The sequence below is a fragment of the Peromyscus californicus genome, unplaced genomic scaffold (genome assembly GCF_007827085.1).
Source record: "Peromyscus californicus insignis strain IS unplaced genomic scaffold, ASM782708v3 Scaffold_3__1_contigs__length_106647218, whole genome shotgun sequence".
Lineage (NCBI taxonomy): Eukaryota > Metazoa > Chordata > Mammalia > Rodentia > Cricetidae > Peromyscus > Peromyscus californicus.
In genome coordinates, this window is record NW_026294551.1 from 46,553,142 (window position 1) to 46,567,328 (window position 14,187).

The 14,187-nt window shown below is 51.7% G+C and overlaps 1 protein-coding gene across 5 annotated transcripts in view; it reads left to right on the plus strand.

Annotated features, from left to right (window-relative positions):
• The window catches only part of Abr (ABR activator of RhoGEF and GTPase), a 205,111-nt gene that overhangs the window by 160,518 nt on the left and 30,406 nt on the right, over positions 1–14,187 (plus strand). For all 5 annotated transcript variants that reach the window (XM_052755997.1, XM_052756000.1, XM_052755998.1 and 2 more), the window contains 6 exons: positions 1,423–1,545; positions 1,905–1,980; positions 2,401–2,505; positions 3,393–3,467; positions 4,801–4,898; positions 5,258–5,389. In XM_052755997.1, the coding sequence (XP_052611957.1) occupies positions 1,423–1,545; positions 1,905–1,980; positions 2,401–2,505; positions 3,393–3,467; positions 4,801–4,898; positions 5,258–5,389 (609 nt within the window). The remainder of the gene's footprint in view (positions 1–1,422; positions 1,546–1,904; positions 1,981–2,400; positions 2,506–3,392; positions 3,468–4,800; positions 4,899–5,257; positions 5,390–14,187) is intronic.

Sequence of the window (14,187 nt, forward strand, 5' to 3'; positions counted from 1 at the left end):
AAAATCAAAAATATACAAATAAATATAATAATTATTAAAACTCATTTTTCTAGTTGTCAGTGTAATAAATGCTTACAGTACTAGTAGGTAGAGTAAAAGTGATTATCACTCACCTTACACTATTAACAACTTGAAGTGTATGTGGGTGTGTATGTGGGGGAGGGGGTACGTCACAAGACCATTTGTCCTGTTCTGGTACTTTCTAAGCTGCTCACAGAACTACACCTGGAACTCTGGACTGTCGGATTCCCTTTAGCAGCTACAGTATATTCTGTCCCAACAGCCAAACGTGCATTTGTGCATTTGGAGTGTCCCTGGTTCCTTCCCCATAGGAGGCAGGTCTACAGTGCACATTACTGCCCTGTGTCTGGAGTCTCTACAAGTGACATGGCTGGACAGTTGTGTGCATTCAATTGGCAGAGAAAGTTGATTACCTTCTTCCTACAGGAAGGGCTGGCTGCCTGCGAGGTTTGTTAGAGTTTTGCCAGACTCTTACGTTAAGGGCTGGGGAGATGGCTCAGTGGTTAAAACGCTTGCCGTGCAAGCAAGAAGACCAGAGTTCAGATAAAAAGAACCCGTGGGAGTACTAGCTGAAGGAGGTGGCCCTTCTGTAATTCCAGCACTTGGAATTACGCAGAGCGAGCTGGCTATCAAGACTCTAGGCCTGTACGTGTATGTGAGCACACATGTGAACACACACATGCACATCACACACATCCATGAAGGAAAAAAGAGGAGGTTCATCCAAATCAAAGAGCTTGGGAATTTCAGGGACCCTGAGATTTGAAGTACAGGAAGCTTCCTTGCTGAAATAGAAAGTTGGAGAATTGGAGAAATCTACTTGGGCCGTGCGGGACAGACTTGTTAGCGAGGGCGCAAGCTTTGGCGGCGTATGAGACCACGGGCCAGGCTCAGAGGCCCTGCTGTCAGATCAGCAGCTGGGATGCAATGCTGCAGGGTGTCCGAGGGCTTTCTGATAGAGGCTGATGAGTGTCGGGGGAGAGTATGAGAGCTCACTTATAGAATCTGTGAGAAGAGGCCTTACTACAATTATCCAGGACTAGTCAGGTCATTGGGGTTTCCTCGGTGAAGCACAGTAGAGGAGATGCCTAGGATTGGCTAGTTCCCATACTACTGGGGGGCTCTGGCTTTGGGGTGGTCTAGTTATCTGGCCTGACATTGGATGTTCTGTAAAGGCTGCAGCCTTGTGTTAGTTGCATGCGAATGGTAAACTCACAGAAGGGTTAGTTGGGAATTAGCTGGCTCTTAGGAGGTGCATACCTAGGCCCTAGATATCAAAACCTCATGAAATACAGCAAATAAAAAACGGATTAGCACACAGAAGAATGTCATGCTTAGCGCAGCTGAGCGAGATGTGAAGTTTTTGTACGAGGGAAAACACCCGTGTCTTGTCCCCTGCAGAAGGCCAACAAGGGACAGAGCCGAGCCATTGAGCGCCTCAAAAAGAAGATGTTTGAGAATGAGTTCTTGCTGCTGCTCAATTCCCCCACAATCCCGTTCCGGATACACAATCGGAATGGAAAGGTCAGGACGAGCAGGGTGGAGGGCTGGGATACCTGTTCCCTTAGTTCAGGGCTGCCCACTTCTGGCATTGACCCATGGGAATCAGGGACCAGGGGCTGGGACCCCCATTTCCCAAGGAAGCTGCCACAGCCCTAGACAGCTCTCCTTGGTAGCAGGAAGCTACTGCCCTCTGCTGGGCACCATTGGCACTGCCACTCTTGTTAACCTGGCTTCCCAAAAGGACAGCCCCACCCTAGCTGCCTCTTCCTTCAGACTCAGAGGGGCCTGAGTAAGAAGAGGCTTTGATGGGGAGCCTAGAAGTTGAGGGTATGCCTTGTCCAGCTGTGGTCACTGCATTGAACTCTTCTCTCTCCCTCCAGAGTTACCTGTTTCTCCTGTCCTCCGACTATGAGAGGTCGGAGTGGAGAGAAGCAATCCAGAAGCTGCAGAGGAAAGGTAAAGCCCCATCCAGTCCCATGCTGTTCTGAAGGCGTCCTTTGTGTCTCTCCCAGCTTGGCATGTCCAGTGACTCTCTTCAGCCCTCATAGTGACCTTTCAAGATGCTGGGGAGGTGACGTTCTTGGGATGTTACCGTAATCAGTTGAGGTCTTATTAAGGCACACAGTGAATTCATAGCAGGCCACCTAGGGCTCTGGGTTGGGTGTCCCTCCCTCCTCTTGCTTCCCACTCACACACCCGAGCCTCTGACAGCACCCACAACCATGATCGTGTGAACACCTGCAGGACTCCGCTCCGCCCAAAGAACCAACTCCAACACTAGAAACTAAGCTGATTCCCTGAAGCATCTTCAAGGAAGAGCTGCAGGTCCTAGTGAACCTATAATGAAGCTCTGTCTCCTCCTGGCACCTCCCACAGATCTCCAGGCCTTTGTCCTGAGCTCTGTGGAGCTCCAGGTGCTCACGGGATCCTGTTTCAAGCTTAGGACTGTGCACAACATTCCTGTCACCAGCAATAAAGATGGTAAGATTTGGAACTCTAGGCTGCCCGGCCAGCAGGTCCAGGCTACTGGAACATTGCTGGGGTCTCATACAAGGACCAAGGAAAGGCGTGGCTGCTAATGGCTGGTCTCTCTGCCCAATGTGACTGGAACTGTTCTCCTGCCTGTGCACAGGGATTGTAAGTGGGAGGGACTCTCTGAAGGGCTCAGGTGTTCCTTGGCTCCCTCTAGTTTGAGGGAAAAATCCGTGCCCTGGAGCACCGGGGTGGTGTTGAGTTCATGAAGAAGTCTCCAAACCAGAGCAGAAGGCTGCAGAATGGGGCAGGGGTTGGGGGGAAGGACGAGGTAGTAGGTAATCTGGAGAAGGCCTTGAATGCCAAGCAAGGACTTTGCGGGTGGGTCTAAGCAGGGAGAGCTGTGATGAGGCTAGGAACTGGCCCAGAGTGTGCTCCCGGGTGCTGGGAGGGTGTCTGCTTTGTCAACCTCCAGTCTCTGCCTTCCCAGTGCTGGGATTTCAGGCTCACCTGGGGCCCTTTGTGTCCCAAACAAGGGCCAAGCCTTCCTTGGAGCCTTTTGTTTTCCATTAGAACAGAGTGACTCAAATCAGTTCATTTCCATTTTAGGCAGAGGAGGGCAGCCTTGGGATCAGCTGTGTTCCGAGGGACGGAACGTACTAAATGCCCGGCCTAAGACATTTGTTCTAGTTCCCAATCTGAGCAGAGGGGAGAGGGACCCCTCCCTTCCTAGGGTAGCTCACACTGTGGGAAAATAGTGAGCCTTGGGCTGGTTTCCCAGCCGGCCACCAGGTGGTGCTGTGGACCAAGGCCCCCGTCTGCCTTCCCACCAGCCCTGGGTGGAAGAGTTGGTGAATCCCTGGCACCTCTACCCTCCGGTCTTTGCTCTCTTGCAGACGACGAGTCTCCAGGACTGTATGGTTTCCTTCATGTCATCGTCCACTCTGCCAAGGGGTTTAAACAATCAGCCAGTAAGTGCCTCCTCGACCCTAGGGAGACGTTGAGTGGCCACTGTCCATCTTTCATAGCAAGTCCCTATGGTCTCAGTGTGCAAGGTTCCTCTCCTCATCTGCTCAGCTCTGATCTCCCCGAGCTGGGGCCCTGCCGACGTGCCTGGACTTGTGGGACTTTCCCTCAAAGTCCAGAAGCCAATCCCTCTTGTCAGCGAAGTTACTTTTCCCCTTTGTCTCCAAGATCTGCTGTCCTTCAGGCTTTTCCTCTTGAGCTGCAGACACGTAGACTCAAACCCAAGTCTTGTGATTGTAAATTCTGTGACCCTGGGCATGTTTTCTAACCTTTCTGAGCTTCAGCTTATTTCTCCATAAAAGGCAGTCACAGGCCTGGAGAGATGGCTCAGTGGTTAAGAGCACTTGTTGCTCCTGGAGAGGGACCTGGGTTCAGTTCCCAGCACCCACATTGTGGGTCACAGCCATCTGTAACTCCAGTTCCAGGGGATCCGACACCTTCTTCTGGCCTTCACAAGCCCCAGGTACATATGTGGTACATAGACATATGTGCAGGCAAAACACTCATATACATAAAATAAATCTAAAACAGATTTTTTCCAAATTTTGTTTGAGAATGACTCTCTATAGCCCTGGTTGACCTAGAACTTGCTGTGTAGACCAGGCTGGCTTCAAACTCAGAGATCTACTTACCTCTGCCTCCTGAGTACTGGAATTAAAGAAGTGTACTACTATGCCTCAAAAAAAAATAAAAATTAAGGCAATTACATCTGTTCTTATTGACCCAAAACTGGGCTTAAATATCACTGTGTATGTGTACAGTGTTTGGGATACTGGAGATAGATCCTCATTTCTTGCACATAGTAGGTAAATGTTGGCCGGGCGGTGGTGGCGCACGCCTTTAATCCCAGTACTTGGGAGGCAGAGCCAGGCGGATCTCTGTGAGTTTGAGGCCAGCCTGGGCTACCAAGTGAGTTCCAGGAAAGGTGCAAAGCTACACAAAGAGACCCTGTCTCAAAAAACCAAAAAAAAAAAAAAAAAAAAAAATAGGTAAATGTTTTACTGCTGAGCAATACTCTATCCCAATTAAACTTTTTTTTTTTTTTTCTAAGACAAGATCTCACCATGTCATTCTGGCTTGCCTGGAACTCACTCTGTACAAGGATTTGCCCAAGTGGCATAGTCCATACAGATGTTGCGCCCTTGATACCAAGGCTCAGGCCCTGCACTTCAGCGCCTGTACCCCTTCCTCCCTGAGCCCTTGACTACCACTCCTTGGGCCCTGGCCCCGTTCCTGGGCTGTTCGGGCCTTACTCAGTCTGTCTGTTTCCCCCTGCAGATCTGTACTGTACTCTGGAGGTGGATTCCTTTGGCTATTTTGTCAGCAAAGCTAAAACCAGGGTGTTTCGGGACACGACAGAGCCCAAGTGGGATGAGGTGAGTAGAGGAGGCTCGTGTCCCAGTTTGTCGTTGAGCGTGCCTCTCTGCTGGGGGTGGCTGCATCACTGGCTGGACCAGCTGTGTCTCCCTTACCCGGTACTTCCCGTTAGTCATCTGCCTGCAGACCAGTGTTTAGGTCAATGAATCCTGGGCTGTCAGCTAAGGTTCCCAAACCCTGCTCCACCAGTCACCTGGCGGTCTCCAGAAAGTACCGGGGCCCCACTGTGTCTTGTGATGTGGTCCTCCAGGGTCCTGCTCACCTCTGCCTTGCACAGCCAAGGCCCACTCTTGCTGGGAAGCTGGGAAGCCACACAGCCTTCAGGGACTCAGCCTTTGTTCCTTCCATCTGTCACCAGGAGTTTGAGATTGAGCTGGAGGGTTCACAGTCCCTGAGGATCCTGTGCTATGAGAAGTGCTATGACAAGACCAAGGTCAACAAGGACAACAATGAGATTGTGGACAAGATCATGGGCAAGGGGCAGATCCAGGTAAGGAGCCAGGCTGAGACAGTTAGGGAGTCCTCGCACGTCCTTTGATCTTTTGTGACTTTGGCTCAAAGCTGAGACAAGTTCCCCAAAGTTGGCTCCTTGCTACGTCCCAGCTGCCCATAGATACTGGATTCCCAGCCACCATACCTGGCTCAGGTAGACCACCATGTTTCTGCAAGGTAGACAGGTCTAAGGGAGTAGCTGCCTTTGTTTTCACAGTTACTTTCAGTCTGTTGGTGGCTTTTTGTGTGACACTGTGTTGGGAAGCATTCCAAGACTGTCATAAGCAGGAAAAGAGGTCGCTGTTTGTAATGAGCAGTATCTGCTATGAGCGTGAGACAGGAGGGAGTCACATGTCCCCCACTGTTCGATGTTCTACCAGAAGGGCTTAGGATCAGCTGGGCAGCTGGGCTCCAAATTGCTACATTGTCTTCGCCTGTGTTGGGAGTCAGTGTCCCAGGGCGGGGCCTTGGAATATCAGTAGAGTCAGATCCTCAGGGTGAGTGCACATATTTCTTGGTGCCCTTAAGATGGAAATGGGAAAAAGGTCTTGTGCGTACTCTTACCGCTGGATCATTGTGCCAGTTCTGAAGGCAGTTACCATCTACTTAGGGATAACATTAGCATGGAGCCATTCACACTGCTGCTTGGCACTTTATGTGGCCTCATGCTGAAGACACAGTGGCCGCAGGATCTGTGACCGTGAAATCAAGGGAGATAATGGCAAGGCTGGGCCATAGGCACTGGTGCTCCAGGTTTCTTAACCCTTGACCTCAATAGGCCCACTGGGTTAGTCTTGAGCAGGGAGCGTCACCTTTTTTTTAATATATATATATATATATATATATATATATATATATTTAAGATTTATTTATTATGTATACAGTGTTCTGTCTGCATGTATCCCTGCAGACCAGAAGAGGGCACCAGATCTCATTACAGATGATTGTGAGCCACCATGTGGTTGCTGGGAATTGAACTCAGGACCTTTAGGAAGAGCAAGCAGTGCTCTTAACCTCTGAGCCATCTCTCCAGGCCTAATATTTGTTTTTATTATTTTATGTTTATGCATATTTTATCTGCATGTATGTGTGTTCACCATGTAAATGCCTGGTGCCCACAGAACCAGAGGAGGGTGATGGATCCCCTGGAGTTAAGGATGGTTGTGAGCTGCCATGTGGGTGCTGGGAACTGAACCTGGGTCCTCTGAGTGGTCTTAACCACTGAGCCATCTCTCTAGGCCTTTTGTTAGGAAATGATTGTTCTCTGGTGCATGTTGAGGCTGAAGTTTTATATCTGGATGTTGACTGGGTGCCATTGGGAACTGTGTGGGTGTCCCCATCCCCCACCTGCCGTGCATTCTGTGTCTGAGGAGAGGGGTGGTGCCCTCCAGTAGAGGCCCAGCTGTCTGCCTCGTGTTCCTAAGCACGGATTTCCTGATGCTGAGGGACCTGTACCCCGTTCCTTGGTGCTGTCTCCAGGGAGACAGTGCTGCTAGGCAACCTTGTGCCAGCCCTTCATTGTTTCAGGAATGAGGATGATGACAGAAAGCTCTTTAAATCCAATCCCTGTCACATGGCCTCTTAAGTAGCAGGAATCCCATCTCTGTTTCCTTGGGCACGGCCCAAGGAATAGGCAGGGAATGGTTCCCAGGCTTGCCTGGCCAGCCTTTAGGTAGGGGACACCCAGCCAAGAGATGGGGGAAGCTGCCACATTGCCTGGGCCGCTGATGGCTGTGAAACGCAAGGGTGACAGGGGCAGCCAGCTCAGTGAGCATTGTGGCCCACAGCCCCTCTACAATTCAGATGCCAGGGGTCTCCCACCTGGATGGCAGCCCCGCTGCTTCTGCCCTCAATGTGCTACTTAGAGCCCGTGGAGACACCATAAATCATTGACTCTTGGAGACAGGAGCAGATGGGAGGTAGTTGGGGCGGGGGGGAGGCTTCCAGGTTGTATTTGGCAAAGCAGAGAGCACATTCTGCTAAGGGAAATGTTTCTGTGTTTAAGCTTCGAGGAATGTTAAATGCCTGGGAGTTGATATTAAAAGAAACACAAATGTTCCTGCTGCCAGCTGACCAGGCCAGTGAGTGGGCAGCTCGAAGCCCACAGCCTCCAGAGGCCTTTGAAGTGCCCTAGCACTCAGCCTCCTGAGCACAGCCCTGGGCTCTGAGCCATGGTGCTACCTCCCCAGTCCCCTGTGCGCTGGGGAGGGGGTGTTGTGGGCTCATAAAGCCTTGCTCTGTAACTACCTCAGAACCACTCAGGATAGCCAGGCTGGATGGAGAGTCTGCACTGGACGATCCCACATGGCCAGGCCCCACAGAGCTGTAGAACAACCTGTTCCCATAGCTGCCACATGTCTAAGGAAGGTAACCGGCTTAGCTCTGGAGCCCAGGTTGCTTCCTTTCAGTGGACCCTAGGGGCAGAGCCAAAGGTGACTTTATGGTGGAGCTAGGAGCCAAGGAATGCCCGATGGGAAGGTGGAGAGAAAGCCCCCTTTCTCCCCAGCTCATCTCCACGCAGCCCAGCCAGGGGACTCCTCATCTGAGTGCTAAGCACTTGCTCTTGTGATGAGTTGCTCTCTCTGGCCATGGTGGTAGCAGAGCAGCTGGAGTTGGAGGCCTGGTTGGATGCAGCATTCAGTGCAGACAATTGGGAGCTCTAGTCACTCCCATGTGTGTCCAGTACTCTGCTCTTGGAAGCTCATATCCAAGTGCTGCCTGACGTGATCCTGCTACAGCTCTGCAAGGAAGGTGACTTCCCTGTCCTACTTCACAGATGAGGACACCAAGGCCAAGGTGCCTCTGCTGACTGGATGTAGAGAAGGCCACACTGTCTCCTTGGTGCTGTGTCTCTGCATCTTGGTCCTTTTATCAAGAATTTTGCAGCCCAGGTGAAAAGGTCTTGGCATGGCTAATGGTCTGGTCAAGGAACTGGAGTGATGTTCTGCTGTCTGGCATAAGAAGAGCCTCAGGGCCGGGCGGTGGTGGCACACACCTTTAATCCCAACACTCAGGAGGCAGAGGCAGGCAGATCTCTGTGAGTTCAAGGCCAGCCTGGGCTACAAAGTGGGTTCCAGGACAGGCTCCAAAGCTACACAGAGAAATCCTGTCTCAAAAAACCAAAAGAGCCTCAGACTGCCTTTGATTGGAGCACTGTCACCTCTGGGCACAGGGCATCTCTGCCTAGTACACCTAGAAAGAAGTAGATTGCGTGGAAAAGAGCCAGTCAGGGTTATAAATTTGGAGGTGAGAGATTCCAGTGCCCCTGTAGCGAGCACCCAGAAGTGTAGGAGGGTACCATGTCAGATTGAAGGGCTAGGATGCCATTACATCCCAGGCCACCAGAGAGCAGTGCAAGATGCCAGCGGAGGACTGAGGAAGAGCCCAGCACTACAGAAGCCTGTCCCACAGCCCTGGAGTGGCCCCTTTATTATGTAATTCTGTGCTTTTTTTTTTTCCCTCCCTTGGGTATGTACACCTCTAAGTAGGCTTAATCATAGTGTGTGTTTTTGTATGTTTTTTTCTATTTTCATGGTATAGTCTTTAGATACACCTTTTAAAAGCACATTATTGAAAGTACTTTGAATCAGTTTATATAGAGGCATGGTAATTGCCCTCTTAAGGCTTTGTTACTTTAGCTAGTGGGTTCTGGGTCAGCAGAAGTGAGGCAGGCATTTTGGGGAGGAACCCTCAGGGCAGGCTCATGGGGGCAGGAATGTGTAGGGAGTAGCCCAGGAAATGAAGGCATCCAGCTTGCCCTGAACAGGAGGGGCTGTGAGCCAGGCAAGTGGGAGGGGGTGAAGGAGTGACTAAAAGAAGATGTCTGTAGGGTTTGAGGCCAAAGGAATTTGATCCTGTCTTGAGGAGAAGGAATCCAAGACCGAAAAGGATGAGTGGCCTGCCTACCTTCACACAACTCGTCTGTGTTCTCACAGGTTCAGGGACCCCCATCCAGAGCTGGCCAAGCCTGGTTGGCTGAAGGGCGGATGAGTACATAGCAGTTCATAGGTAGAATGGTGACAGTGTGGCACTTCTAGGCCTCTGCGCTTGCCACTGCAGATTTATTGAAACACCTTACCAGCTTGGTCCATCTCTCTTCCAGGCTCAGGAGTCATCCCTTTCCTTCCAGACCCACTGGGTTATTACTTGGGAATGTGCTGTACAGCCTCCACACTGTACCTCTTCTCCACTGGCCTACCCACAGCCCGGCCAGGCCAGGGTAACAGCTCAGCCTGAAGCATCCCCCATTAGTCTGCTTTGGTTCCCTGCTCCCAGGGGACCCCTCTGTGTTTATCCTAGTCTATTTCCAGCTGCATCACTCCAGACTCCAGATGTGGTCTCCCCAACTGAGACCGACCCGCTGGCCCATTAGCATATTCCCAGGGTCCAACCTGTCCTGGCTGGCTGGGTCTGAAGGAAAAAGGCAAGCTGGGGGGATTTCTTTGACATTTATGACCAAGCCACTTAAAAGGGATTAGAGCTCTTATAAATAAGTGGAGGAAGTCGTGAAGTCCAGTCTACTACCTCTAGTGCCCAAACTGGCAGATCTGACAGTATCTAAACGTTCTTCATTTTCTACTCCCCCATACAAGGGTGCGTAGAGCCCAGGCTGGCCTCGTGTTCTCTGTGTAGCCAAGGCTGACTTTGAGTTCCTGCTTCTCTTGCCCCTCTCTCTCTCCGGTGTAGGATTATAGGAATGTGCCATTGTGCCCTACTTCACCCTTTTATTGTTTGTTTGTTTTGTGGGGAAGGAGAGGTAGGGAGGTGGGCACAGGCCACAGCACACCCATAGAGGTCAGAGGAATCTTGTGGGAATCTGTTCATACATTTTCTTGTAACCATCACCACCATGTGGCTTTGGAACTTTCCGCCTTCCTCTCTGACGGCTCCGTGGACCCATCAAATGCTAACTGCCCTTCTCCCCTCCCCCACCCTCCGGCCACCACCGCTCTTCTTGCCTCCTTTGACGACTTAGCATAATGCCTTCAAGGTTCACACATGCATCTTCCCCCTTCCTTCCTTTTGAGGGCTGAGTAATACTTCACTCTTACCGATCTACCACATAAGTGGATATACCGTTTATCCGTCTGTGGACATTTGCATTTGTTCCATCTTAGATGCTCACAGTTCTAAGTGGATTAAAAAAAACAAAGCCTAGTCTTTGGAGGTGGCCATTTCATAGTCTCCTTTCCTAGCGCCGTGTGTGCTTGTTACTTCCACCTGTGAAAAGATAGCAGAGTTCCGTGACCCCGGGACACAACTGGGAGCTTGGTGTGGTTAAGCCACCTCTGACCTTCCGCCCCTCAGGAGGACTCTGTCTCCTCCCTCTCCTTCCTTCCTCAGCTCTCCTGTCCTTCCTCCTCTCGGCAGTTACTGAGTGTGCTGCCTGACGGCCTGAGACGGGGGAGCTGGCCTGTGCCACAGGTCAGAGAGCTAACTCCTGGATCCCTGGCCTCTTGGAGCCTCATTGTCCTCCGCAGTTAGTTGTAGCTAGAGTTTTCCTGCCTGGCCCACAGTCAGGACAAATCTCTCTCACCTGCCAGTCCCACAGCCATCAGACCCAACCAAGTAAACACAGAGACTTATATTGCTTACAAACTGTATGGCCGTGGCAGGCTTCTTGCTAACTGTTCTTACAGCTTAAATTAATCCATTTCCATTAATCTATACCTTGCCACATGGCTCGTGGCTTACCGGCATCTTCACATGCTGTTTGTCATCCTGGCGGCTGGCAGTGTCTCTCTGACTCAGCCTTCCACTTCCCAGGTTTATTCTCCTCCTTGTCCCGCCTACACTTCCTGCCTAGCCAATGGCCAATCAGTGTTTTATTTATTGACTAATCAGCAACACATTTGCCATACAGAACATCCCACAGCAGTTAGTGGGAACTAATTCCACTCTTCACTGCCATCTCCTAAGATGCAGGGAATGCAATCTATCTGGAGGGGCAGGTCAGAGGGCTGCGTCCTGTCCAGGCCTTTCCCTGTTTTATCCTTGAATTTGTCTGCTGGGCCCCCTGTAAGGGACAAACACGGAGTAGAGGATCCTGAGAGAACAGGACTTCCCACCATAGTAAGGAAACCATGAGAGGACTTGCTCCTTCAGCCAGCCTGGAAGGGGCTCCGAGGCCAGACAGAGCCAGGGCTCCATGTCTTGCTCCTTCTGTTCATTCTTTGAGAGAATGGGGTGAGTTGTTCCACCCGTCCCTGTAAACCGGGTTATGATGAGAACTGAATGTGAGAGTCCCTGATGCCCTTGGGACAGGGCCTGGAACATTTAATACTTGGGTGATGACGAGGGCCTTTGCCCTAAGCTGGCAGGCCCAGCTGCTCCTCACTCCAGGGATTCTGGAGATACCTTGTCCAAAAAGTCCCCTCCTACAGCTGCCGCTACCTGCCAGAGTCCTCTGGGTTTGAACTGGGGTGGCCACGTCAGGGTCTGTTCTCTTTCGGTGGTGGAGTTCGACCAGCTGTGATGGAGGATCTGAGGTGACCCTGTTCTGTGAGGAGCAGCTGTGCTCTTCTCCTCAGGCTGCTCACTGCTGGCTCAGAGCGCGGTGTGAGGAGCCCTGGAACAAGGGGCCTTTGTCAGCTGTGGGAGAGCTGCTTCTGGTCTCAATTACTCTGCTGAGGGAGAGAGCTTAGAAGGAGCATGGGCCGGGAGCCTGCTGGAGCAGGAGTCAAAGGTTCACCCACTAGCCCCTACCCTCCAGCCCCTGAGGGGGTCTCTTGTCCCCATTTGGCTCTCTCTAATGGCCCTATGAGCCAGCTCTTGCCCTGGTAGCCTGGGTCTGGGACACTGCCCAGATGACCTCTAGTCTTTCCCTGAGTAGATGACAAGGCTGTTAATGGAACTCCTCGACACTTTGTCCCGTTTGTCCAGCAGGCTTTGTTTATAAACACAGTGACCACAGCCAGGTCCCTGCTCCCTGGGAGAGAGCATGTTTGAATTAGGAATGGAAGTCAGGGGGCTGGGGGGGGGGGGAAGCCCTGGCCCTCCACCTTTTGTCCCTCCACCCCCGTCCTGGTACACACATCCCAGCCCCCTGGTAGCTCCCTGCCCTAGAACATAGGGATAGCCTCTCTGAAAGATGGACTCCCTCCCTGCCTCCAGCCTGTGCCAGGTAGGAGTGTCCAGGCAGCTTCCAAGCTCTCTTCCTCCCCGCTCCTCTCTGTCTGCCCCCAGTTCATGTTTTGTGGTCCTGCTGCCAGCAGCTCTCGGTGCTGCCCCAGGTGGGGTGCCTTCCTTTGCCATGGTCACTACCACTTGATAGTCCTGGAGGCACGTGGGGACAGGCTTGGTTTTGCTCCTTGTCTCATACATCACCCCTTACGAGGATCTAGGCGACTGTCCCGCCAGGAACTCATCTGCTCCAGCTGTTGTAGACTCCTTTACCCCGGCCCAGTGGCCCTGCTGTCACCCTTCAGGGCCGGTCTGGATGGCATGCATGGAGAGTAGGTAGAGGTACATTTGTCTTGGGGGCACGGGCAGACCCGTGAGAGTGCGAGCCTCAGCTGAGTGGCCTCCATTGCCCAGGTGTTGCTGATTGGGGGCACCTGGACACTGCCAGTGCATCCTGAAGATGGGAGAGACCAGATGCATTTGACAGGAAGATAGACTGAAGCTCCCTTCCTCACGCTCCTCTCTAGCTGGGAATTCCATTTTGGTATGAAGGCTTGATGCCTCTCCGCTAGCCCCGTCTCTGAGGGTAGGAGACACACCAGGAAGCCAATCCAGAAAGGATCTTGCTACAAGCTTCCTTCAGACTCTCGGAACACCTTTGCAAACCATGGGAAGGTCACTATCCTCTCAGCTCTGGCTTGGGGGCTCCCGGGCTCAGAGGCAGAAGACAGGTTCGGTGCCAGCAGGTGGCCATGGATACCTCCCAGAGCATGTCTTCTCAAACCTAGATGAACATCAGGAGCCTTCCCTTCAGGTGGGGGCTGCTGCTTTGCCCTCCTAGAAATCAAAATAACTGATCTAATGCCTACTTTAATTTGTTCTAAAAGCTTGAAGAAAAGGACTCAGCAGAAAAATTTCAAGGAACTCCCTGAGTTGTGGCTGAAACTGCCTATGAGTGCCAGTAGAGGGTACCCGTAGAATGGGTTCTGCTGCCTTCCCCAAGAGGGTCTGATGTTCATGGCACTCAGGGTCTAGGTACTGTGCTTGGGTCTAGGTACTGTGCTTGCTATTGGCTGAGTCTTCACCCTGTGCGATTAGGTATTTGGTTTTGCGAGTGTGCTCCATATGCAGCCTGTTCATACCCTTAAAGGTAATGGCTGGGCTGCAGTAGCTTCCAGGTGGACCCCAGAGTGACTTGAGAATCCAAGACGGCCTAGAGAACACAGCTCTGAATGAATGGATAAGTGTCAGCTCACTGGAAGCCCTTGAGAGGTAGGAGGCACCTACAGTTTTTCCAAAGTAGAATTAAGAATTGAGTTCTGGATCAAATATTCTACTTGAGAATAAAAGCCCCTGATCTGGGCAGGGCATGGTTGCCTTGACCTTTAATCCCAACACTCGGGAGGCACACACAAGCAGATCTCTGTGAGTTCAAGGTCAGCCTGGTTTACATAGTGAGTTTCAGGCTAGCCAGAGCTACAGAGTGAGACCCTGTCACCAAACAGAAGGGGTAGAAAGGTTCTTAATCTCTGTAATTCCCTACTTCCCCACCCACAGGAGGGGGAGTGGGGGCTGGTGGCCGCTGTCAAAGGAAGCTGCATTTCTCTTGAGAACTGTGGACTGTGCTTAAGAGAACTTAGCTCTGAACCATAGACACTGGAGAGGAGACTCTAA